Genomic DNA, 25999 nt, shown 5'->3' with positions numbered 1-25999 from the left:
TCTAAGATCAAGTGCGCCATAGTAAATCTATTTACTATGGCGCACTTGATCTTAGAAAAGCGGACAGACTATACTCACGATCCTGTCCGATTTCTAAGATCAAGTTCGCCATAGATGGCGAACTTGATCTTAGAAATCGGACAGGCTATACTAGTGAGAATATTTATATTAGTACAATTTTGTGTCTCAAGCTTTTTTTAAATGCACAAAGTAGACGGCTACAATGTAAATAGGCGATATTGGCCAATAAACTAATCAGACCCTGGATGCCTTAAAAAATCGCAACTGAAATGGGCTAACTAATGCAGTTACGTTCATTTAGTTCGGGACAACTCGTGCACTGCAGTCATACTGAAAAGATAAATATCATAAAATATGGCTAATCGTCAAAATGTGTACGTTTGTGCACCCGCCTGGGTGGATAATCTTCCTAGTATCACAACGATCAATTGCAACATTCAATATTGTACAATATATGCTAAATACAGTGTTGCCAAGTCCATGCAAAATACACAAGTGTGAACTCAAGCACTTTCACTAATTGTTTTCTAGTAAATTTAATTTAATAAAGCAGCCTTGATAATATACAAGATATTTTTTATAATATAAGTGAGAGAGAGAAATATTTAAATAGTCAATATTGAACTCAAACTAGTTAAATTGCATAGACTCGGAAACTGCAAACAGCTCCGTAACACTACTTCTTAATGTCATTAAAAGCATACAAAGCTCAATAGACAATGTCAAATATGTCTTTTTGGAATATTGCTCGAATTTATTTAAATATAACGCTAAGATAACTCCAGTATGTACTTAAATTACGCGTGCAAGCTATATTTACGTTCCAATATATGTCTTGTATGTAAATCACAAATGCCTTATATTATAATACGGTACAAAAATAAATAAATCGATAGACAAAAGGCAGATTAAGATATGAAAAATGCAGATATGGGCTTTAACATGTACAGTTATTTTAACTATCATATAAATATGACGGCATTTTTCGAGGTCCCTTTCGGAAACATCGTCTTGTGATGCAAGTTCATAAGCTGGCTATCCACAGAGTGCGAGGAAATTGACAGACGATTAGGAAAGAAAACTGATACAACAGATTTAGAAAACCATTATAATGTTTTGTTTTCTAGCTCTAATTTATGTACGTCGTATCTCGTTAGCGACCAGCTTTATGCACCATAATGTTAACAAACGTGATAATTTGTTTATCTTTCCATCCTGGCAGTTCGTTTAACGCGTTGATTTTGCCAGTACTTATATTTCCATTATGATTAAAGTATAATTCTAGGGCAAGCAACACTATAGAGTCAAATATTGCTTAATTTTTTTTTTTTGTTATGTGTCTTTATCAAATCGGTACAAAAATATGTTGACACAAACTTGTGGAAACCAGGCAACTTACTTGCACTCTAGAAGTACTATTCATTATTAATAGGACGTAGATTGCATAATAAAAAGTATAAAACTCTTCAGTCTCGTTCGATTTTCTAAAGCCTTATTTAAGATATGAAGACTTCGCAAGAGAGAAATTATAATCGGGCACGCCGAAGCGACGGGGCGCGGCATTTTACAGCTACGGATCAACGCGCTCGAATCGAGAGAGGTTCCTCAAATCGGAAGCACCGGCTACTAACGCTAATCTGTCATGAGATGTGATCAATTAGAAAAGGCGCGCGAGTCGATTTCGACGCCGACACGCGTCGAGACCGAGTCGGTGCCGCGTAATACTGATGATCCCGGGGCCGGCGCGGCGGCTACAGGTCCGTGCTCTCGTGCGTGGCGAGCGGCGCGGCGGCGGCGGCGGGCGGTGCGGCCACCGCTGGTGCGGCCACGGCCGGCGCGGCCACGGCCGGCGCGGCCACGGCCGGCGCGGCCACGGGCGGCGGCGGTGCCGGCACCTGCGGCCGCGGCGGCCGCGTCGTGGGCGCGCGCGGCGACAGCGGCACCTCCGTTATGCTGCCCTCGGACTGCGACAGCTGCCGCGTGGCGCTCGTCAGCGCCTTGTGCTCGTCGAGCTCGGCGTCCTTGCCGCCCGAGCTGTGCGTGCGCTGCACGGTGACGCGCGAGCCGCCCTCCTCGTCCGCCGGCCCGACCTGGATCATCGTCGGCTGCTGCTTGTCCACGCTGTATATGTGCGTGCGCTCGAGCACGGTCGGCGTCACGTCCGAGTCGCTGGAGCCGCGCGCGCCTCGGAAGCTCTGCGGGCGGAGCGTCGCGGGCCGCTCGGGGACCGCGGGTTTGTTCCTCAGCTGGACCTCCCCCGCCTCGGCGTCGATGTTGGGTATGATGGTGCGCGGCGCGGCGACGGGCCGGGGCGGCGGCTGGCCGGCCGGCTTGGCGGCGGGCCGCGAGGGCTGCCCGCCGAGCGACACCGGCCCGCTGATGCCGTCCGTCACCTTCATCCGGCCGACGACTCCCGTCTGGGCGGTCACGTTTTTAACGACTAGAGTTGAATCGCTCCTGTCCTCCAGAGCTTTTATGCTTTCGAATTTATCCTTCTCCACTTCCAAGCTCTGCCGCCTCGCCTCGAAGAGGTTCTCCCGGCTGCCCCGGGCCTCGTCCTTCAGCGCCTTGCTCTGCCTGTAAGTGGACCGGTTGATGGTCTGCACGCCCGAGATGACTTTTCCGCTGTCGGATATGACGGGCCGAGGTGGTTTCGCCGGCTTGTCTGCCTCTTTCGAGGGCTCCGGCTGCGCGTCGGGCTTTTTATTTTTGTCTGGTGTGAAGTTGGGCGGGACGGGAGCCAGCGGTTTGTTCTTTCTCCTCATGATGGGCTTCGGGCTGCCGAGCGGGGGACTAGACTGGTCGGAGAGGGAGCTGTTCGATTGCGCCTTCTTGATATCGTTCTCGAGTAAAATGAGGCTGGTATCGTGACTGTTGCTGCGCGAGTGGCGGCCGGACTCGCCGCGTCGCTCGTACTCGAGCATGGAGCGGCTCATGCTAGTGTAGTCGCCATTGGAGTGCTCCTGCAGCGCCGCGGTCTGCGGGAAACCGGGTCCGAAGCCCGGCGTAAACCCATACTCGCACTGATCGGGAAGAAGATCCTCCTTAGTGAAGGAAATGAAGAAATTTATCTCCTCATTGAAGAACCAGTCGGCGTGTTTAATGAGGAGTTCCACGACGCAGTTGACGGCGGTGGTGACGTTCATGTCGAAGGCGCTGTTCTCGTGCGGCCCCCAGAGAAGATTCGGCGCGATAACGATGGCCAAGTTGGAGGGTGTCATTTTGTTGGTGGCCTGATTCTGCGTGAGGGCGGACAGGAACTTGATGAGGTACCTGAGGTTGTTTAAATTGGCCTCGGGGAGGAGATGGATGGCCTCCCACAGCATGTTGAGTCTTGCGGTCTCCGCGGGCTGGCGCGAGGCGGCGAGGAAGTGCTCGTAGAGGCGGTAGGTGAGCAGCGGCTCGGGCAGCTCGCGCAGGTACGACTTGAGCACGGAGGCGACCACGTGCATGTCGCGGTAGTCGGGCGGCAGCGGCACGTTGAACAGGCCCGCATCGAGCGACAACTTCATCCTTTTTACTTTTGACGTGCCTGGCGGCCAGAAAAACATAAGTTACATTAGTTTTCTTAAGTATAGTTTATGAAGTGAAAACTTCTTTAGCGGCGCTGGGCACTTTTTGAGGTGGGGAAAAAATTATAAACTCGAGACAGCGTAACGCGATCACGTGACCATAAGGTTTAGATAGCCACTCATTTAGATGGCATTTAAATCAATAAAGAAAAACTCAATGACATTACATGAAAAAGGTTCTAATCTTGTACGGGTTGAAATACGAGGATCTCACAGTTGTTCTAACTTTATATCACTCAAATATAATTCAATAAAGCTACATCTTGATGAAATTGCTAATAAAAGTGAACTCTAGTACTGGTGAATAAAACTCAAAATATCATGACCGAATATATTTAGATGCGAGGTCTGCAAGGTAACTTTACAATTTCTATTCGAATTTTAAACAATTAACGCTACAAATTTGAATTTCGAATTTTAAACAAGCTCACTGACCAGCAATTTCGGAACTAAAGTTTTTCAATAGAAAGGAGGATGGGTCAATTATACATAGTGCTGCAGACATTTTGGACTAGTCATTGAGTTTTCACTTCTGTCGGCACTCCCGGAGTGCAACCCGTTGTTTTTTTTTCTATTTAAGAAAACTGTTTAGTTAGTAATTATTTTTTTCAGTGAAGAAGAATAGTTTAAGCATTGTTAAGTCTAACATTAGCATTTGGCTCGTTTAATAAATAGGTATTGTATAAGCATATTGCTTATTAAACTTTTTCATTTTTCATCAAACTTTACCCCGGCCCAAGTAATTGTAATCTGTTTCCTGAGCATTTTCCGGCATATTACTAAATAGATAATAAAAATCTTTGGAGTAATCGTAATATATTATTATAGCGAACATGACTCACAAAGAGCACTGTTACATGAGCTATTAATATCTGATGAATGCTAGATAGTGTGGAATTTGTAAAGGTTGTCATAAAGAAACATGACCCCGGTATTCGGTAGTTATACTACTTGCAGGTGGTTTAAAAGGTACACTATGTCTACACACTGGTACATACCGCCCGCTATCCGGAATAGCCCCTCCTCGTTGAGCGCCAGCTCATGTAAAGTACACACGCACAACTCTATGGGGAAAGCTATCGTGCGGCCCGTTACCCGCAAGTGATCTTCTAATGGGTATCCGAATACACGTTTCACTGCACTGTCATCTGTAAAAGAAAAAAAAACAATTAGTCAAGATTGTTATTGTTCAGGGCAATCACGAGAGCTGGCGCGAGATGTTACTTATCTGATAATATTTTATCAACATTCACCGCGTTCAGTACAGCATATCATTTTGACCATAGCATAAGTCGCAGTCAGACCGTATTTCACAGTTATTCACAGTGGACGTACTATGCCAATTATGAGACATGAAGACATCGTCACGACGCGAAGTCACGAGATAGGTAGATAGAAACTCTTTATTGGCACACCTCAGTAAAAAGATACCAAAGAAAAAAAACAATATAAATAGGAAGATAGGTATTTAGGATGTCACTCTCTCTGCCACTGTACAGTCGACGTCAAAGATATGTTTACACTTTTGCACCTTACTCCTTTGTCTATAAGGCGAAAAGTGTAAACATATCTTTGACGTCGACTGTACTAGAAAACTACGCACTACTTAATTCTTATATTTCTTATTTAGCCTGGATCTTGACGTGATAGCTCTAAATTTACGTCTCTTTATACCTATGAACTAAAAATGCGTGTATGCACACATACACGCATTTTGATATGTTTAATCAGATACTTTTATTCCCTACTTCAATCCATTCAGTCCAGCATTGCTTAATCCATTAAGAAATTATATTAACAGAGATCCCAGGCCAGTGACCTAATAAAGATACTGGATAGATAATAACTGAAACAAAGAAACCTAAACGAAAGCACACTCTCTCAGATAATGGTTATGTTATGACAATCATATCGCGTTTGTCATCACTGTAGAAAATAGATCATCTGCGAAGACTATTACACTAATTACGGTACAATTGGTGTAGGTCGCACACCCATTTAAACTTGTATGAATCATCGTTTCTACTCAGCTTTGCGTGTCTGATAACAAGTCTAGTAATCAATGTAGTCATTATTATCTAATAATAATTTGGGCTGCAAATAATAGAATAGAATAATATTTATTTAAAAAAACCTTGTTGACAATAGATATCAAATATCCTGTGGCCCCACACTAGGCTATGCATGTGACGTGGCAAATGATTGCAGTGTTTAAAATAAACAACAAATTAATAAATACATGAGTCGATATTCTATTCAGGCATATTAAATATCTTCTTAATGATAATTATTTTATTTTAGCTACATGCTACGAGTAAAAGCGTAAATGTTCATGCAAATAAAAACTTCAAAGTGTTCAAAGCAACACTTAAAAGGTTTCGCGGTTTTAACACATTTTTAATAAATAACAGGTATGTTAATATCACAGGTCGATCACGAATAACTTTGTTTGTTTACCTCAACGACTTGCACGGGTTTCACCAGTCGTGGTCGCGGGTAACTGTATAGCCGAAATTTACCAACTATTAATTTGAACTACCAGAGGAAAGATTACCCAACCCAACCTTTCTTATAGATAATTTAGTGAATCACACTTCACTTTGCGGAATTAATATGATAAAATTGTTTTCTTTTCGCGGCGGGAGGGTTGGTACCTAACAATAATTACATTTTATCTGTATTTTAAAAAGACGCAAATATAATAAGTATAACGGATTACCACTAATTGACCAGCACGTCATTGTATCCAATATCAGACCGATACGACCTCAAATCTTCAAGAAAAGAGCGTACTCCCATCTTAACGCCGGCAACGCACTTACAACCTCTCTAGTGTTGCGGGTGCCCATGGGCGGCGGTAATCGCTTACCATTAAGGGATTCGTCTTCTCGTTTGCCTCCTATATAATAAAAAAAATCCTTATAGACTTTCGATTTTTTTTAGGTATAGGTATGTATTTTTTTTCTTTACAATATTTACGACTTTTTTTCTTTAGAATATGATTTACATTTCCAAAATCTCCATTAAAAATAACCTCATTTTTTCAATTCTCTACACAGGAATGAACTCAGTGTACCTGTGTGTACCGTACCTTCTATCTATAAGTTTGTCGGAACGGAAGTCTAAATGATTGTATTCTAATAGGATTTTCGTGTGCGCGACATCACCATACGTGTTCAATACGAATAAATTTACTGTGACAGGAACCTTTTATCATTACATAGTAATGATAGGGCTGTGACATGACATTGGTTTCACTGTCTGTTATCAGGAATGACCTTGATGCCGCTGTCCCACTGCTGACTTTTAGCGGAGGATGAGCGAGTTTATTCGTTGCGTGCGATCTTTATTATTTTTAAGAAAAGCGATCGATGATTAATAATTGCATCTCTTTAACACAGGAACAGGATTTGGACTGGCATTGAGCCAAGTTTGTTTCTAATGCGACCTACGACTGGTAGTTTTCTCGTCGCCAGTCTAACGGGTGCTTGACCGCAGTATTTGCGGTATGTACCTACCAGTCACAAAGAAATCTCACAACAAATAATCTGTTTGCAGTCTAATTTGAGTATTAACGATATTTAAAGTGCCATTACACAAACAATTAATTTGTTAATTAATGACCTAAATCTGTACACATATTTTAAATTATATGGTTAAAAAAATGTTGCACGGTGTTTTCCTGCTGCTTGAAATATTTTGTATTTAGGTCTTATTCAGTCAGAATTAAATTTTGCAAAAACATTAAGTAAATCTACAAACATAAAAAGGCACTACGTGGCTTGGCTAAATTGCTTAAAAATGGCTTTACTTCTTTTGAACTCCTTCTTTTGAAATAATTGTTTGGTTCATTCATTAAAAAAACAGCCCAGCTTTTAAAAAAGCATTTCACATTGAAGTTGGCTTAACCTTCGTTGGGTTGGGTTGGTTTGGTTGGCAGACCTTAAACAATATCCCTCACTATGGAGTACCTAAATAATTATGTTTTAGAATTTTTAATAACATAACGTTTTTGTAAAAATCTGAAATAGATTGATTTGTTTCATAGTTTAATGTTTACACAGCTTAAAAGACACAAGTACATTCTAAGTATCATTAATTCATTAAAATATATACTTCATAGTGTCTCACAAAACATTTGTGACATACAGACAAACAGAAGAACATGAGGAAACTACAAAATTACTTTGTTAGTTAGCTATGAAAAGTCTGTATTAAAATACCACTTACTAATGAATCTTTCCAGCTCTGGCACAGTGTCTTGTAATGAATGCAACGCGGATTCATGGTACGCCCGCTGCAGCTTCACATACTGCAGCAGTATGTGGGCCATCTCCGCTTCTTTGGCGACTAGACTAAACATCTCTGCAGCCAGACTGTCCCTGGCTGACTCCACTTTTATTCCGATCTCCTCTAATTCCTCTCGTGCTGCGCTTAGTTTAGCTGGGTTCTCTTCTCTTGCTCGCTGAAAATAAAGTTAATGCTATTAAATGTCAAAGAAAATATGCATGTTGGCAATTTTATTCTAAGAGTTAAGCTGTAGCATAAAAACTTCTGAGTCAATTTTGACGATGCCTATGTCATAGACAAGATTTTTTAGGACTTCATTTCCAAACAAAGAGGCCATAATCAAAGACATTTCCAATTAAGGTAGTTTTCAAATATAGCCCTCTTTGAGACAGATTTTGGTATGTTCCCGTTTAGTAATGGAATTTTTCACATTTTATTACACTACTTTACTAGGAACAAGGTTCACGAGTCGGAAATGAACTGAACAGAATAAGCCAAGTAAATATAGTACCAGTACTGAAGGTATAGTTTCATTTACTACTCTATTTTGTGCTAATATGGATTTGTAACAACATTTACATTATTCGTTTCTGTATTTTCTCTATGGTAAATGTATTATTAAAAGTGATAATCATTCCAAAAACTTGGTAAAGAGTGGTATTATAACTTCTCCATCATTATTATCAATATAATAATGATAGACTTGTTTACAATATCCTGTCATTGATTATGTCAAGAGATAAGTTTATCTTACATGATATTTGTGTGCCGCAGATTCCTTTTCACTTATGAGTTTACTAAGATGCTTCTTCGTCTTCAGTATGGCTGGGAGATCATGGTCGCTAATTGTTGACAGTGGAGCGATTACTAGTTGCTCCACTTTAACTTCATGCTCAGCTATTTCGTTAGCTAGGTATTTTTCTGTTTTACCTAAAAACAGATTACATTAGACATTAATACATCATGCTAGGCCACTCAAAAAATATTGATAACAGTAATTAAGTTAAATTTATGAGCTACTCCTTTATATCTTCTAGGGGCTATTTATAGTTTAATTTAACATGACCAAATATTTTTATACACATATTTTGTAGCATAACAATATTATAATATATAAAGGATATAACAATTATTATTGTAATTAGTTCCAATGCACATTTTTACAAATATTTTCTTATACATATATAATCTTTTCCCGTTATACCAAAACATACCTAAACGTGGGAAATCAACATTATCAACAGAATATAATTAAAACAACAACATATTTTGATGCACTTTGTTTTAAATCAAAAATTTCACCAATAACAAGAATATTCATATTTATAATATTTATTGAATTAAATCTATCAAATAAATATACATTACATTTTTGTGAGTACTAAATCATCTTTAGATAGCCAAAAAAGTTCTAAATACAAATACTATGACCTCATTGAAATGAATCACAATTTGGCTATATAACAAGCCACTTCTGTGACAATTGAGGGCCCCTGACAACTAGACATTATCAAATTGACTTTGCATTGTTAGTTAGCTTACCACATTCAAATAGGATATGTTTCAGGACACTCTCATCATCATCATAGTTGCTAGCTTCCACCATTGATAAGCCCAGCATATATTCTGGAAGTTTTTTCAGCCTTTTCTCCCGGGCTGCAGGGTCCTGCCCCTGGGTGCAACCAGCTCCAGTGGCCAGCCTCTTACTAACTAGTTGTAAGGCATTTCTTAATTGCTCAACTTTCCGGTCCGCCGTCTGAAGCTCATCCGTGAGCGCTTCGCCTTTACCGCCCCTGCGCGTAAACAAAACCATTATCACTTTACTAACTTCAAAATGTTGTTTAAGTTAAACTTATATATGTATTGTAATATGTAATAACGCTCTTATTTATCTTGTACTGGTGAGAACAAAGATCTGTGATGCGACTGCCAACGATCTCTACAAAGTAGCTCGAATCTTATCTAATGGTGATAGATAAAAAGTATACTGTACCTTGAAAATGTTTGGTCGGCGAGTTGCTTAACCCTAAAGAACTGCTTCTTCATATTGAATAATTTAATTCGCCAATATTATTTATAAGCTACTAACAAGGTCATTGGACTTAGTGAATCGTAAAAATAATAAAACGAAGCAAGATCTCAGTAAGGAACGAAACGTCAGTGCGTCAATGAGATCATCCTCGGTTCCCGAAGGCAGGAAACTTATTTTACAACACTAAGCACGATTAGTAAACAAAAGCACTAATCAATAAGGCACAACATTGTTTTAATTCAATCTAAATACACAACACACTCCTTCATTTGTAAAATCTGCAATAAATCACAACTATCGTCAGAAAAATAAAATAACATTAACAGATAACATTTAGCTGAATATTGCCATCGGTAAATATTAAATAATAAAATTTAAAATTCGTATAATTTATTCTACACTTTACGATCGAAGAGAGGAAGGAGATACCGATTATTTTATTTTAAATGTTAGTACAGGTAAAGTTGTTTTATTATCAAAAACCAAAATAGATGTAGATGAATGAGCAATTTCTGAGCGAATTTTTACTATTGGTCTATTATTGGTCACTAGTCAAAAGTCAAAATGACAATGTAATGACATAAACTAATGGATGCGTTCGGAATTATAAACATATAGCAGTTTCCTGACAACACCGATAAAATTTCTCGAAACATTTTCAGAAAAAAAACAGGATCAAGATTTTATTATACATTAATAATTTTTACATAAGCTTTACATATTTATAAGTACTTGTGTTAGCTACAGTTAGAGTTATGGAACACATTCATTATTTAAACCGACTAGTTTGTTTTCATCTCAGGGTAATCTGGGTAATATCAGAACGCCCTCCGTTATGTCACTGTCACTGACTGACCTGTCAGTTTTATCGCAGTCCGTCCGTATTTTTATTTACATGAAATGAAATTGATTAAGATACGACACTCACAAGCGAAACTGTTTTGTAATGTAAGCATTGCATTCGTAGGAGTAGGGAGCGCGGAATGCGCGTTGCTAAAGCACCAAGAGTAATAACACAGTTGACGAGGAACGCATAACAGAGAAGGTGCGTCGCAGTGTACCAGAGTTGCGTCGCGGTGAAACTATTTAAGTGGAATAATTATTATAAATTCATTTAAATTTGGTACATCTACATTGTTCCAACTCAAGTTGTCAAGATGGATCGGCGATTCGTTAACGTTATTTTGTTAGGATTTGGCTTTATGTTTGTCTTTACTGCGTTTCAAACAATGGGGAATATAGAGGTAAGTTATTATTTTAATTACTTTCTTTTTTATGTTACTATTCTCGGATTTTTAATGATAACAATCTTATACCTATGTTAATTTAGATATTCAGTAACTTTTCCTATACTTTGCCAATAGTATCTAAAACACTTGCTTATTTGATTATTAAATAGATGAACATGCACATCTTAGATTATCAGTTGTAAAAGCTTTGTTGATGATATTTCGAACCTATTAGACATCACCATGATCTATTGAAATTCACTATAAGTTGTGTATTGTGTAGGTACATTTAATTCGGCCTTAACTAAAAAAAACCATAAAAATATACTAATTGTTATAGCCCAGTTTAAAAACAATATTTCTAAGCCAATGCAAAACAAACCAGTTTAATTTAAAATCCAGTTTTTTGATTGATACTTATATTCAAATTATACAATGCTGCTCAGTCCTAAACAATATTGCTATCAGGTACTTGCACTGTTTATAATTTTAGACAAGATTTTATTTTATACTCTCCTTTACTTAAAAATTAAATAATAAATATATCATTTCCCAAAACCTATATTAATTGTAACCATTTTTTTACACAATAAAATCTAATAATTCCTAAGTATACTTTTATATATTTTTACTTTACTGAATTATCCTTCATAAGATTTAAACTTCACAACAAAATAAGAGAAAAAAAAAAATAATTTGAAAAAGACCAGACAAGTAGGACAAGATAGCGGCAATAGAAATCATCTGTGAAAATTTCAACTGTCTACTGTCTAGCTATCACAGTTCGTGAGATACAGCCTGGTGACAGACAGACAGACAGACAGGCGGACAGTGGAGTCTTAGTAATAGGGTCCCATTTATACCTTTTGGGCTTTGGGTATGGCACCCTAAAAACTAAAATATTTATTAGGTATTACCAGGTAATTCGTCTATCTGGTCACCTTCAAATAATTATAAGTCTGTATCTTTATATTTAAATAAAAGTAAACAAACAATTTACATGTACATTTTAGGGTAGTTATGACATTTATTGGTTAACCAACCAAATACAAAACCGCCTGGATCAGTCACTGAACGATCTGACTTTAACCTACGTTATTTGATCATGTAATGTTTTCATCTACCCTCAACTGGCTTAAGGAGCCATTTGAGGGTAGATTTTGTTTACTTTTATTTAAATGCCTAAAGATAGAGGATAGAAAAAGGTGTCCAGTTATTGGAAGGTGGCTAGTAATAGACGAATTATCCTATTTTAAGCATTTAATGCTTATGATCGAATGCATGTAAAAATTTCTTATGCAGTATTTTTACAAAGTAGATCGTAATTTTTTGCTTTAATGTATGGCTACCCTGGAAAAATACAATGTTATGGCAGTCGTTAATATAACGATTAAGTGCATTGGGGTAATTTCAGATATGAGGTAATTTATCGTTATTAATGTTAAGGTGTATATGGGTAAATTTGCCAATTTAACTGTCAACTTAGTATCTAGGATAGGTACCTATAAAACATTTAAATATTAGCGATTTTCGAGACTATGCTGTTTCCGAAACTATCCTATGCAATTTATATACAGTGTTTCACAACGCCATACTACTACGTCCGACGTCCGTTGTACTTTTACTAGGTACGTTACGACATTTACCAAATAAGTCAACGCTAGAGTTAGACCAAAGTTAGACCAAGCTAAGTTGGCAGCGATTTTGATAGCACAGTCTGTGCAAGTGTTATTTTAAACGTCATAATCATAAATGTTTGCTATCAAAATCGCTGCCAACTTAGCTTGGTCTAAGTCTAGTTTTATGGTTCTTGCTCGTATTATGTAAAACAACACATGTGTAAAGGACCGGATTCCAACGAATAGACGCTTTACCGGCGACCTTGAAATGAACGCAGTGTCCTATAAATGTCAAATCAAACAGCGCTTGTGAAAGGTGGTTCGCGTTAATTGCAACACGGATTTTAGGATCGACGACAATGTCTACATATACATTATGCTGTATAATACTTAGGTACACACTGTGTACACAGTTATCAAACAAACGGACGTGTTTCATAATAGATAAAAGTTGTGCTACAAACAACATACCTACATACCGGCGAGTGCAACATGAAAAAAAACCTTAAGTATACAATACTCTGTGACTTCTGTGAGCGTAGGACAGTGTGGACGCAACGCGAACCTCCAAGGCTAACGTATTTTGAAAAAAATCCAAAACACGTAATAATCGATAAAAAAAAACTTTAAATTTTACGAGAATTCCATTCAGAAATGCGACCTGTAGATAGGGTTGCCATACGTCCGGATTTGTCCGGACATGTCCGGATTTTTGACCCTTTGTCCGGATTGCGGCCGGACTTGGCATGTGTCCGGATTTATAGGAATGACCTTATAAAAATAAAATGCGCGCCCGGGGAGGGGGCTACGGGATTGGGCGAAGGCAAAGGGAAAAGTAGATCCACGATAGAGTACACCGCAGAGAGTAGCGCGCCGCCGGGGCGTCGTTCAATTTTTATCAGGACATTTAATTCTTCCATACGGCAACCCTACCTGTAGAATTGCCTGTAGAGGACAACAGCCGGACAAACATATGAAAGCATTGAAACGGAGGCGATTCACGTTCACTCGGTCAATTAATTTAATCCACTTTAGATCTCACCATCAATTTACTCTTCATCTACTTATAGATATCTATTTGAAAAAAAAATGTAGAAGTAAATAATATAACTACGGAACTACACGCATTATTAATTAATTTCCTTTATTTCCTAGTAAGTTCCATTTCAAGCTAAGATATTTTTAGTGAATGAATATCATATATCATATGAATATGTGGAGATTGTTTGTAAAGCGATGGAACAAAGCGGCTCTACAGCGCGTTTCCTGTAACATTAGTAATTAGTATGTGTGTGGCATCGTTTTATGACGACGTCAATTTTATATCCGCTTTTCTGCTCGCTTCCTTACACAAAAAAATAGGACAAGCGCGAGTCGGACTCGCCCACCGAGGGTTCCGTACTTTTTAGTATTTGTTGTTATAACGGCAACAGAAATTGTGTTGTGAAAATTTCAACTGTTCATGAGATACAGCCTGGTGACAGACAGACAGACGGACAGTAGAGTCTTAGTAATAAGGTCCCGTTTTACCCTTTGGGTACGGAACCCTACAAAAACTAGTCATATGATATGCTGTTTGGTATTGCGACACTATAAGTTGGTACCTCAACGTTGGATGCGGAAAAAAGTAAAAACATTAAAAAAAACATTGAATATATGATTACGTACGGGTCATGTCATTATAGTGCGCACTTTGAATACATATCTATCTAAATATGTTTATCTCCTTCAAAGGACCAGTTTGGTGTTATTCCATTCGTAAAGTCAAGCTGTAAAAATAAAAAATAAACTGCCTTCGTTGCGGTAATGGATTTAGAAGAAAGTAAGCTGAAAGGGTTAATTTTGTAATCAGGATAGTTCCAGAATTTCAAAAGACCCTCCCAAATGAAACGATACACTGGCAACATTATATATATAGAACATATACTCAAACACAAATAGGTGCGAAATTCAAATTTTCTTTGGGAGATCAACCCTTCGCGCCTACATTTTTTAGCCGCCCTTTTCTACTGACAAAGTGGCTGTGCCAGAGTATAGTAAATGTATGTGTGCTGTGATTTGTGAACTAATTTAATAGTCTGTGAAGAAAGAAAAGAGTCTTTGAATGTATGGTTTCCATTCCACGACTCGTGTCTTTCCGCACAGACTCTAGGAGATATTTTACGTTTTCCGAAATTACCCCAAATTCAGGTCAGATGAAACCAATTAAAAGGTTGTAAGAAATTATCTTATTTATGTTAAGTATTGCTACTGAATTTAAAAAATAAACATTAATTGATACATATAGTTGGTCAAGCAGATCTTGTCAGTAGAAAAAGGCGGCAAATTTGAAAAATGTAGGCGCGAAGGGATATCGTCTCATATAAAATTTGAATTTCGCGCCTTTTTCTACTGACAAGATTTGCTTGACCGTCTATATGTATCGATTATTTAAATAGTAGTAAGTATACGAATACGACTCAACGCTCGCTACTCTACGACGCATTTTATAACAAATAGTTGTATTTGCATCACGTTGCGAGTAATTTCATTAAACAAAAAATATGGTTATGATAGCCATATTTTTTGTAATTAATTGTTTGGTCAGTGAGCGCCGGTATAATTTATTAATTAACCCCTTACTGCATATAATAAAAAATATTTGTTGAAATTTGAACTTTAATAGCTGTCAATAGAGTTAAATATCATATCCGCCATATATGGCTTCGTATGCGGTAAGGGGTTAAGGCTTTCCCGCTTCCGCGTAGACTATTACATACATAGTAAGATTGAACTAGCAGTAAGTTTTATGTAATTGTTCATTATTTACTAGATTATAACAGTATACTAGGTTTATTTTGAAGAAATTACGTCCGCGCTGTTTAAGAATAAGCAGTTTAAGTTTACCTACTCATGACAGTCGTGACAAATACATACATAAATTAATTAAATTATCGTCAACTCAGCCGTCGCATAAAATGATGCATTTGTTAAACAGGCCAGACACTATCACGAGTAATGACATTAAAAGTGATAGTAGTATAGTGATTGAAATGAAGAAATGACAGCAAGAAATGACGTTCCGTGTTACAAACAAGATTTGGATCTTGGTTAATTGATTGACTTGTGTACTTTTCTTTGTACCTTTCTTTAGAGTTTAGGCCAATGTAACATATCATTAAACTTCGGCAAATCGCCAGTCATGAAAAAAAAACATTACAAAAATGTCACTGCTAAATTGATACCTACGTTTATTAATGAAAAAAGTAGTCGTAATACGAATAATAGTACTACAAAATGTTATTTAGTGCTGAATTTTTAGGCAGAAAGTTCAGTACAATACTGCTTACACATTGTATAGGTAGAATCCTATAATATTAAACGTTACATCATTTAAATTTTAAATTTATTTAACATCCCACTCAAAGAGAAACTAAATTATCGCTTACTTATTGCAAAGAAAGCGGGTAAACCTTAAAATATAAGTAATTCCAAAAATATCGCTTGCAATTTACGTCTGTTATATCTTGTTTTATTAAAATATCACGCTCATAAAAATACGATTCATGTTTGTTTCGAAATCTAAAGACGCGGGTGACACTTGTTGCACTTTATGCACTTTTACATTATCTGCAATTTATTTATTGTTACATTGTTGGTTACCTACATTATCAAGTTTATTGACATGGCCATAACTTATTGTTATGTAATGTGCAATGAGATCATCGACCGAGATTTTTGATGGTCGCAAAGGCTTGGGCAACGGTAATTTTTTGTACGCATATGTTCGAATACTATCGTACTTATTACGCGATCGAAGCTGGTTATTTCATTTGTTATAACATCATTGTGAAGTTTACAGGTCATCTTCTATTGCCGTTTGTTACTCGACGAAGCAGTAATGTTGCATTGCATTGTCTTTACCAATAGAATAAGGGGAGGGATTCGATTAAAAATAAATGATTCTTTGGGCCCAATTCGGATTTAGAAATAGACATCTATTAGACATCTTTTAGACATCACCAAGATACGATAACGATATGTTTAAGATCTAACCTGTCAAATTTGTCATTTGCGCGATTCTGGAGATACTGTTGAACGTTTTTTACAGGATATGACTTAGAGATCCAATTCACATCTAATAGATATCTTACTCTATCTAACATAGAAGTGACATTGGTTGCCCGAATTGCGCTGCAAAAGAGAACTAGTTGATATCTAAACTATAACGTATCTAGAATGGATCTAGTACGTGTCGTCTCTTGTGAATATCTTGAAGTTCGAATACGGCAGTTAGTATCTACTAGTAATTCATAAACGTAGTAGCTCATATCAAACATAAAAGAAGTTTATTTTCTTATATCAATTTTATTGCTAATTGAAGTACCTACTTATAGTACTTACCAAACAAGATTTAACACACAGTGGTAACTTTATGAACTCTACATAGTTTTTTCTCCTTTCCGTCTGTTCCGTATATACATAATACCCGTTGTTTAATTCGATATTATGAGATTTTGGAATTCGGTACTTACATATTTCAAAGGTACTTACGACTGTTAAAAAAAAGTATTAATATCTTACGTCACATTGTAGTGACATTTTATTGTTATTGTAAGTCGTTTAAAGCAGTAGTAGAAAACTTGTTAATGCATAGGGTAGTTGCGCAAGCACTTTGGTTACGGCAGCGGCCAGCACTGGGATATTATTACACCTAGTGGTTTATGAAACTTGTATCTTGTATTTAGAGTATAAGTAATACACGTTCTACGTTTAGTGCGGAAATAGCGCACCACAGATGCGATAGAAGTGAACCGCGAAAGAGAGAGTTGGTGCGTATTTTAACAGTTTTCCGATTAGCCAGAGCGCCAAGATAATTAAGGGGAGATTGCATCTAACCATCTGTCATCGTTAAAACGTTCGCTAAATTGTATTGTATGGGAAGTTTCATAGTTCACTGCTCATTGACGTTGATCAGTCCGTCAATTGCGGTTGGGGCAACCAGCCCTAAATGTTTCATGTTGCATTCGACATGACCTTTAATTTTGCACCACAATATCGTTCTCCATCTATAGTAGTAATAGTAGGTACCTAAATAATTGAAAGTGTAATACAATCCGTTGTTGAACTATATAATGTACTTAAGTATTATTGACAACACAAGGGCAAGATTGATGAAATTGTCAATGAATTAAATTATCGTATGTGTGTACATACGTGTGTGTTTACTAGTTTCTCTATCTATAAACGGTAGGTATGATTCTCTTGATTTTCTGGGTTTTCCGTGAGCTAAATCAGGCTAAATTAAAACAGAATTTATGAGACGTATTTTTGAAGTGAAAACTTCTTTAGCGGTGCTGTGCACTTTTTGAGGTGGGGAAAAATGATAAACTCGAGACAGCGTAAGGCGTAACGCGTAAGGCGTCTCTCCTCTCTTTCTACCGCACGGCGAAAATGTATGCCTGAGCCTGCTGTTTCATGTAGGTGGCGCAGGACGCTTGCGTGACGTATGTTATGTGTGACGGACAATGTCATTGTTTTTTGATTTAAATAATTTAAATGCCATCTAGTGAGTTTCCCTCAAACTGGTATTAATATAACGGTAGTAACAGTAGTAGTCACAGTGATGTGCTTAGGGGTTTCAAGTAATGCGACGATACAACGCTAGATGGCGTTAACCTCAATTATACATAGTGCTGCAGACATTTTGCACATATAGTGCAAAATGTCTGCAGCACTGTTATTAACATTTTGAGTTACAATGTCGTTGAGTTTTCACTTCTGCCGGCACTCCCGGAGTGCAACCCGTTGTTTTTTTTACTCGGATCTTGTGAACTACTATTGAAATACACAGTCAAAAGCAGAAGTTGTTAAGGGTGGTATTCCACCTTTCTCATTGAGAGAGTGAGACGCAATGTTACACATTGGACAAAGAAATTCGATAGATGGAATACCACCTTAAGGCGCGAGATGTCCAATTGTCCACATTATCTGAGAACTAGGTACTCTACTGTTAAGGGAGTAAGAGCGTGTGTAGATCATTTTGATCCTCGCTCTCACATTGCTACGTCTACTGCTGACTATATACCCAGTTAATAGCTATTACTAATTTAATTGCCCAGTTATGAGTAATTGTTTAATATACTAAAAGTTTATTTTATGATTTCATCAATACAATAAATATACCTAAATTAGGCTTTATCTATGAAGTCGATAATTTCAAGGATGTGTTTGTAGTCAAATGTATGTCAAGAGGATTCGTTTTCAAGGGTTGTGGCGATAACATGTCATGTTCCAGATAAATATGTGACATCTAGAGATTCGATGACATTGCGTTGGTATTAGGGTATTGTTTTAAAATAGATTTTAGAATAAAAAAATTCGGGACGTTTAAACATAAGTACTTAATACATGTCATAAAAAACACTTTATATTATAACTAAAGATTGCTCGGCTTTGTGTCAAAATACTTACGTTACCTTTTGGATACCTTAACGCTTTTCTTCCGTGGAAACCATTTCAAAAGAGCGCGACCGAGCTATACAAATATATTAATAAACCTATAAAAAATAGGCTGCTATTTAACTGATCACCAGATTTAGTAAAATTTAATACCAAAAAAATCTATTTTACCACCCTAAAATCAAAATTATAACACCATTTTAATGTGAAATGATTACCAATTTTATTACATTTTACTATCCTTTTAAAGGAAATGACACCAAAATAATCATTATTAACCCAAAAATAATCAATGATTACCAAATTTCAATCCCCATTTTAATGTGAAATGATAACCAAATTTTTACATCTTGCTATCCTATTAAAGAAAATGACACCAAAATAATCATTGTAAACCCAAAAATAGTAAATGACCACCAAAATTAGAACTCCATTTTAATGTAAAATGATAACCAAATTTTTAAATCTTGCTATCCTATTAAAGCAAATGGCTCCAAAATAATCATTGTAAACGCAAAAATAGTAAATGATCACAAAATTGTAACCACATTTTAATTAAAAATGTGCAATCATTTAATATATCGTTATCCTATTAAATTAATTAATCCACTTCGTCACCTTTTTCTAGTAGCATTTTATTTCTGTAACAGTCGCAGTTCTAACCTAACCTAACCCACTTTTCTAGTAGCATTTTGTTTCTGTAAGGGTCGCAGTTCAAACCTAACCTAACCCACTTTTCTAGTAGCATTTCTTTTCTGCAAGGGTCGCAGTTCAAACCTAACCTAACCCACTTTTCTAGTAGCATTTCGTTTCTGTATGGGTCGCAGTTCAAACCTAACCTAACCCACTTTTCTAGTAGCATTTCTTTTCTGTGAGGGTCGCAGTTCAAACCTAACCTAACCCACTTTTCTAGTAGCGTTTCGTATTTGTATGGGTAGCAGTTGAAACTTAACCTAACCTACTTTTCTAGTACCATTTCGTTTCTGTAAGGGTCGCAGTTTAACTTACTTTTCTAGTAGCATAACGAAATGCTACTAGAAAAGTAGATTAGGTTAGGTAGGTATGCGGTGCGGGCTACGGGGGGTTGAGCGGGAGGGGCTAGTAATTTTGGCATCAGTTTACTTTATTTGGTAATATGTATAAATTTTTTGGTAATCATAGTGATTTATTTAGGTGAAAATATCGCATTAATTTGGTCTTCAAGATTTGGTGATCATTAATGATTTTTGGTGATCATTCAATATATTTCGTATTTGAATACAATTTGAAGTGCAGTCGTAATTAAAGTGGTGGTACTTTTGTATTTTTAGGCCTTATTTTTTTGGTGTTCAGTATTTTTTTTTGGTAAGCATGATTTTTTTATTTAGGGTACCAAAGTATTTTTTGGTGGTCATTATATTTGTAGCCTAAAAAATATAATATTTAATATCCGCTTAGATCAACCTCTGCCTAAGGCTGCGTTTCCAGCGAGCATGCGTAGCGTAGCGAGGGATGTTTTTTTAAGAACCAATAGAGTCACTGCGTGCTAAGCGAGGAAAACAAATGAAGTGATTGTATTGGTTCAATTTGGTTCATAACACTCACAAGCTTTAGTAGAATACTCTATTGCTTCGCAATATCGCAATCAGTGTCTTAAATATAAATTATTGAGTGGTCCTTTCAGAAACCTTATTTTTGAGTGCTACTTAAATGGCGAGATATATAGATGAAATATCTAAAATGTGCATAGATTAATACGTTATTACTGGTTATTACGTTATTGGATACATGCAACTTAATTATCATACATGTTTGGAATCCCCAGCCTTGAACCAACTTGAACTCATGAATACGATTATATGTAGACTTATTTTTGGCAGAACGCTTCCCGCAATCAAGGCTGTTTAATGATTGCTTTTCGAACCATAATGTGTTGTGTTCATATTCCGCAGGCCTACTATATGGATAATTTTATCCACGTGACAAAATATCCGTCACTTTTTAACAGAGCGCGATTGAAAGTGACGGATACTGTTTTATCACGCTGTCACGTAGACAAGAACGACCATCATATCCTTTCCAAATGAAGCTGCCTATCAGGCTATCACAGATAAATTATGGAGCGGATTTTGAAGTTTCGCAACTGATATAAGTGAATTACATGAAAGGCTAACACCAAGTTAACACTACTTATTATTATTTTATTATACATGTTTATGTTTATGATACCTACGGCGACAAAAACTGACATTGATTTCGGCAGTTCTGTTGCAATATTTTCTTTTTTTGATGATACAGGAATTTTACGAAGTTGCATTTATTGAGTAGGCGTTATACTTTATTGGGTGAAACTTGTGAATTTTATTGTTTTGTGTGGTTGTAACTTGTAACCACCCACTCAAAATAATAAATTAAGAATGCAAGGCTGGGAGCTTGTTTTGTGCATTTGGATAACTGTAGACAAAATTATAATTTAACTCTTCCAAGGTGAGTTGATGGTACAGGCTCACATGTTACACAAGTTAACTATATTAGGTATAACTGGTTAAACACCTTTAAATTTAAAAACCCTTTAAGTAAATCGCTTGTAAATCTCTCGGTTTCTGATCTCGGTTACGAACAAAATGCGTGAGTTTCTATTACGACATATCTTCTCAACACCCTGTGTCGAAATTGTGATGATGTAGTCTGAAGGTTTCATTTCATAATAAGTTGTCTTCTTCATTACTGCTAGTGTCTCAATCTGATACTCTTAAGAAGATGTACCACCTATATATATATATATATATATATATATATATATATATATATAAGCAAGGCATTAGCCAATTCATGGTAAATTTACAAACAGCTTTCCAGCTCATAGCTCATTCATTGTGATCAAAATATCTTTCTTAACTTACATAGGCATACTCAGCAAAATTTGCTAGTTAGGCCTAGGCTAAGGCTAGACCAGTCAACGATGAGGCCAAACAAACATTGATATGAAATTATTCTGTTTTTGTCCTCAGAAAACGATACTCGACAGCATATCCCAAGATGACCCCTCGTTCACCGGCGACGGCTACACGTCTCTGGCCATCATATACGCCACGCTGGCCGTGTGCAACTGGCTGGCGCCGTCCGCCATCACGCTGACGGGCCCGCGCGGCGCCATGATCATCGGCGCGATCACGTACCTGTGAGTATGTTTCAGACCTGTAGCACCAGTGGCGTAGCTAGGCGTGGGCGAAGTGAGCCGTCGCCCACGGCCTCGAACTCCAAGGGGTGCCTCGCGCGAGGCTCCTTCGGGCACAGTGAAAGAAAAGGGCCTCGCAGATGCGACTTCGCCCATGGCTAGATTAGTTCACGCTATGCCACTTTGTAACACTACAGCACAGCAACACCATCGCATAATCAATGTCAAACAGGATAAGACGACTTGGCCAGAAAGCCCGTTTACCTCGTGAAAAGGTCAGGGCACTTTCTGCGTGTTTTTGATTATACAGCTGACTATCTCGAACAATAGAAACAGCAAAGACAACAAAGTCTTTATTTATTTATTTAATCTTTATTTCACATAGGAAAAACACATTGTACAAATGGCGAACTTAATGCTATAAGGCATTCTCTACCAAAATAAAATAAACGTATTTCGAAAATAAACGCGGCAGAATGCAACTAAACATAATAAAGCATAGGTAAGTACTACATAGAAATTAAATATTTTATTGATTCGTGTTTTTAAGTAGTCACACCGGTGGACTTGGTCATTTTTAGGGTTTTTTTCTTTAGTGTATGACTATGATATCTATTTTTTAGTTTCTATAGTTTATACAACATAGTCATATCATAATTCTTACAATGCATTATGTAAATAGGTGTGACCTACTTATAGCTTAAATGATGAACTGGATAACCTTAATCAATTCCTATGCTAACATACTAACATAATCGCAATACTCGTATTGGACGCATTTTGCCCTTATTTAGGTATTACTAAAATAATAAATTTATGAGTAGCTTAAAGTGGGTGAATCAACTTGTATTTTGCTCATGTTCTGTCCCGTGGGGAAAACAGTTACAAGATTGTCAGAAAAAATGCTGTAACACATACCTACTTCTTACATGACTATAAATTTGATTTCACGTACAGACAACCTACAGAGGTGTAGGTGTATTTACTGATTTTCTGATAAATATAATATTAGCGAGACAGATACTGAATGACACTTTCTGAAGTTTTTATTGCCGTAGCGATGGGATGTGGCCGATTTAAAGACAGGCCGTTATTTTCACGCTCGTGTTTGCATGCTAAACAGATACCTCGTTTAATAAAAATGCTCATTTAAGCAAAGTTGAAGGAAAATATCTTCTTTATTACACTTAGTTATAGTAAAAAAAACATCCAAACTACACCATATTTGTTTATTGAGACTACAAATCCCGGGAATCAGAAGGTTAATGATTCTAATAGCAAGTTGTAATAGCTGTTTCTAAGTTTTTTTTTTATATTATTGTAATACAGTTCCATTGCCCAATTTATATATTTATACCTATATACCTTGTTCTATGTATATTGTTTACCTACAACCTGACATCCCACAATCACACAATAACATCAGTATGGTATTAGATTGGGCAATCGAACTGTCGTTTTATTACTCCATGACTCTATGTGATTAATAGATACCTAACTACCTACAGAGTTTAGTAAATACGTGTAACACTGTACATATATTCAAGTTAAGCTTATTGTCTACTGCTTTACTTATAATCCTAGGCACTCGGGTTCCTTGTCTAGATTGTTATACGTTACTCAGTAAAACTAGAGGAATATCTGCGAACTTGCTAGTACATGGCGCTGGCGATACTACTATATTAAACTAATAGAAACACTGGCGGCTGCAGCCAATTTATTGCACTTTAAAAGGAATAATGTACCGTAAAACGGGGTGAAAAGACACGATTTTCAACTTCAAGGACGATTTTCGCCAATAATCCAAATGATAAAAGTAATAATTTTGATATCATTTTTTGAGTCTTGGTTAGATCTTCAATTTTGAATTTGTGAAATAAATTTTTACCTACTCAATTCAGAGAAAATCAAAGAAAACTACCTGTTTTCTCCATATCCTTAAAACGGGGTCGATAGACACAAGAAAGGGGTGAATAGAAATATTAAGTTTTAGCTGTCATAGGCATCGAATTTGGTCATTGTTATGTGGATACTCTATTGGCAAATGGTATATATATCTGTTAAACAGCTATTTAACACAAAATTATTTTTTCGTGTCTTTTAACCCCCAAGGCGTGTCTTTACACCCCTTTGTTGTATCTAATCACCCCATATGGCGTAAGTGTTCACCCCATATGCGTGTCCACTGACCCCTTTATCACGTAAATTTGCTTGTTATTTTTTTTTTGCAAAAAAATGCTTTATTATAGAGAAAATTAGTGATATTATTTATTATTTAGGTACTACATATACTATATTACCAGGTTAGCTAACTTTTACTTAGTTAATGTCAAAACATTTACCGCTAGAACAAAGTTCAGACAGGCTTCATTTCTTACCTCGGCGAGACCTTACTTTAGAGTAAAAAAAATCTAACTTTTAGGCAGTTTGATTAAGTTCTTTTGGTATCAGTGTTGAGAATAAATAGTCTACTTTATACGCATTCCAAAAAATCTAATTTTAGAGATGTACGTTTTTAAATATAACAACTTGAAAGAAAAAGTTCAAAATTTCTCTATTCACCCCGCGATTTCAAACATCAAACATCAAACATCAACATTTATTCAGCAAATAGGCCACAAGGGCACTTTTATACGTCATTATTGAATTTACATACAAGCAAAAATAATAACATCAACAATTTTATAAAATAAAACTAACAATTCAATCTAACGTATTACAATTACTAAGAGATGTATATGGTCTCTTAATGTCGAATTACATAAAAAATACAGATACAAAACACTAAAAAAAAATCTATAATATTTAGAGGTGTAAATGTCTCTAGGTGTCAGAACCATAAGATTATATAGTTTATCAAGTTATCCTTAGAGATGTATAGGGTCTCCAAGAGTCAATATCCTGTATAATTAATACATTCATTAAGAGAAAAGAAACATACGAGAGCAGAATGAGGCGTCTCACTGTAATTAATTAATAAAAATAAAGTTACTAAGTATAATAGCTTGTGTTAGCTTAAACAGACCAGTCTCTACAAACAGCACCCGTTCACGAGTATGACGCGTATCTCAGCCATCTGTTTACCCCGTTTTACGGTACCTACACATATCTTTGATATCGACACACCTACTACTCGTTAAACGCAGCAAAAAAAATAAGAAGGCGATGCTCGTATAAAATTTTCTTACTGTGTACCCACGTACACAGTACTCGTATACCTACCAGATTAATTAAAAAAGTTTTATCGTTAGGCATATACAGCACATTTTATAGTAATGTCTTAGCACAGAGTCCGATGCACAATAGCGAGTGAAACTGCCCACTTACGGCTAGGTAAGTGGTGAGACGTTTTAGTCGGGTTTTCTCTGCATTACGGCTCGAATCTCTTTCGCATGTAACTAGCAAATGTATTAACGTAGGTCGTAAAATAAATACTGTATTTTGTAGAGTCTAGGTATTTAACGATTTTATACCCTTCTACATATAACCTAGGTATATATGGCTATACATGGCGACGTGGATGCATTTTTCTACGAATTTTGTTGAACGAAGGTACCTAATTAAAAACATTTTGCAGGATCAGAATGAAGTGAAGTTTACAACGTGAGATATACATTTTACAAAATGGGTATAAAATC

At 36.8% G+C, this 25999-nt stretch overlaps 2 protein-coding genes across 2 annotated transcripts in view; one reads left to right on the top strand and one right to left on the bottom strand.

The window, feature by feature from the left end:
* Positions 1-425: 425 nt before the first annotated feature.
* On the bottom strand, positions 426-10244 carry LOC134791653 (rho GTPase-activating protein 44). The gene is made up of 6 exons (XM_063762727.1): positions 9877-10244; positions 9426-9676; positions 8638-8813; positions 7824-8058; positions 4592-4741; positions 426-3553 (listed from the first exon to the last, which is right to left on the bottom strand). Exons 1-6 carry the CDS (start codon positions 9927-9929, stop codon positions 1773-1775), a joined length of 2646 nt encoding a protein of 881 aa, XP_063618797.1. The 5' UTR covers positions 9930-10244; the 3' UTR covers positions 426-1772.
* A 572-nt stretch (positions 10245-10816) lies between these two features.
* The window catches only part of LOC134791463 (UNC93-like protein MFSD11), a 33798-nt gene continuing 18615 nt past the window's right edge, over positions 10817-25999 (top strand). Inside the window, exons 1-2 of the mRNA XM_063762495.1 lie at positions 10817-11159; positions 22195-22364. Coding sequence (XP_063618565.1) covers positions 11073-11159; positions 22195-22364 — 257 coding nt within the window. The 5' untranslated portion in view covers positions 10817-11072. The remainder of the gene's footprint in view (positions 11160-22194; positions 22365-25999) is intronic.

The sequence above is a fragment of the Cydia splendana genome, chromosome 6 (genome assembly GCF_910591565.1).
Source record: "Cydia splendana chromosome 6, ilCydSple1.2, whole genome shotgun sequence".
NCBI classification, from domain to species: domain Eukaryota; kingdom Metazoa; phylum Arthropoda; class Insecta; order Lepidoptera; family Tortricidae; genus Cydia; species Cydia splendana.
The sequence above is the reverse complement of the archived record's forward strand: the minus strand, read 5'-3'. Positions and strand labels throughout refer to the sequence as shown.

Coding starts and splice junctions, on each gene's coding strand:
- LOC134791653 (XM_063762727.1), bottom strand. CDS start 9,929: ATGAAGAAGCAGTTCTTTAGGGTTAAGCAACTCGCCGACCAAACATTT. Junction 4,742..7,823: donor AGAGCTGGAAAGATTCATTA/GTAAGTGGTATT, acceptor TTTCTTTTACAG/ATGACAGTGCAGTGAAACGT. Junction 3,554..4,591: donor GCTATTCCGGATAGCGGGCG/GTATGTACCAGT, acceptor TCTGGCCGCCAG/GCACGTCAAAAGTAAAAAGG.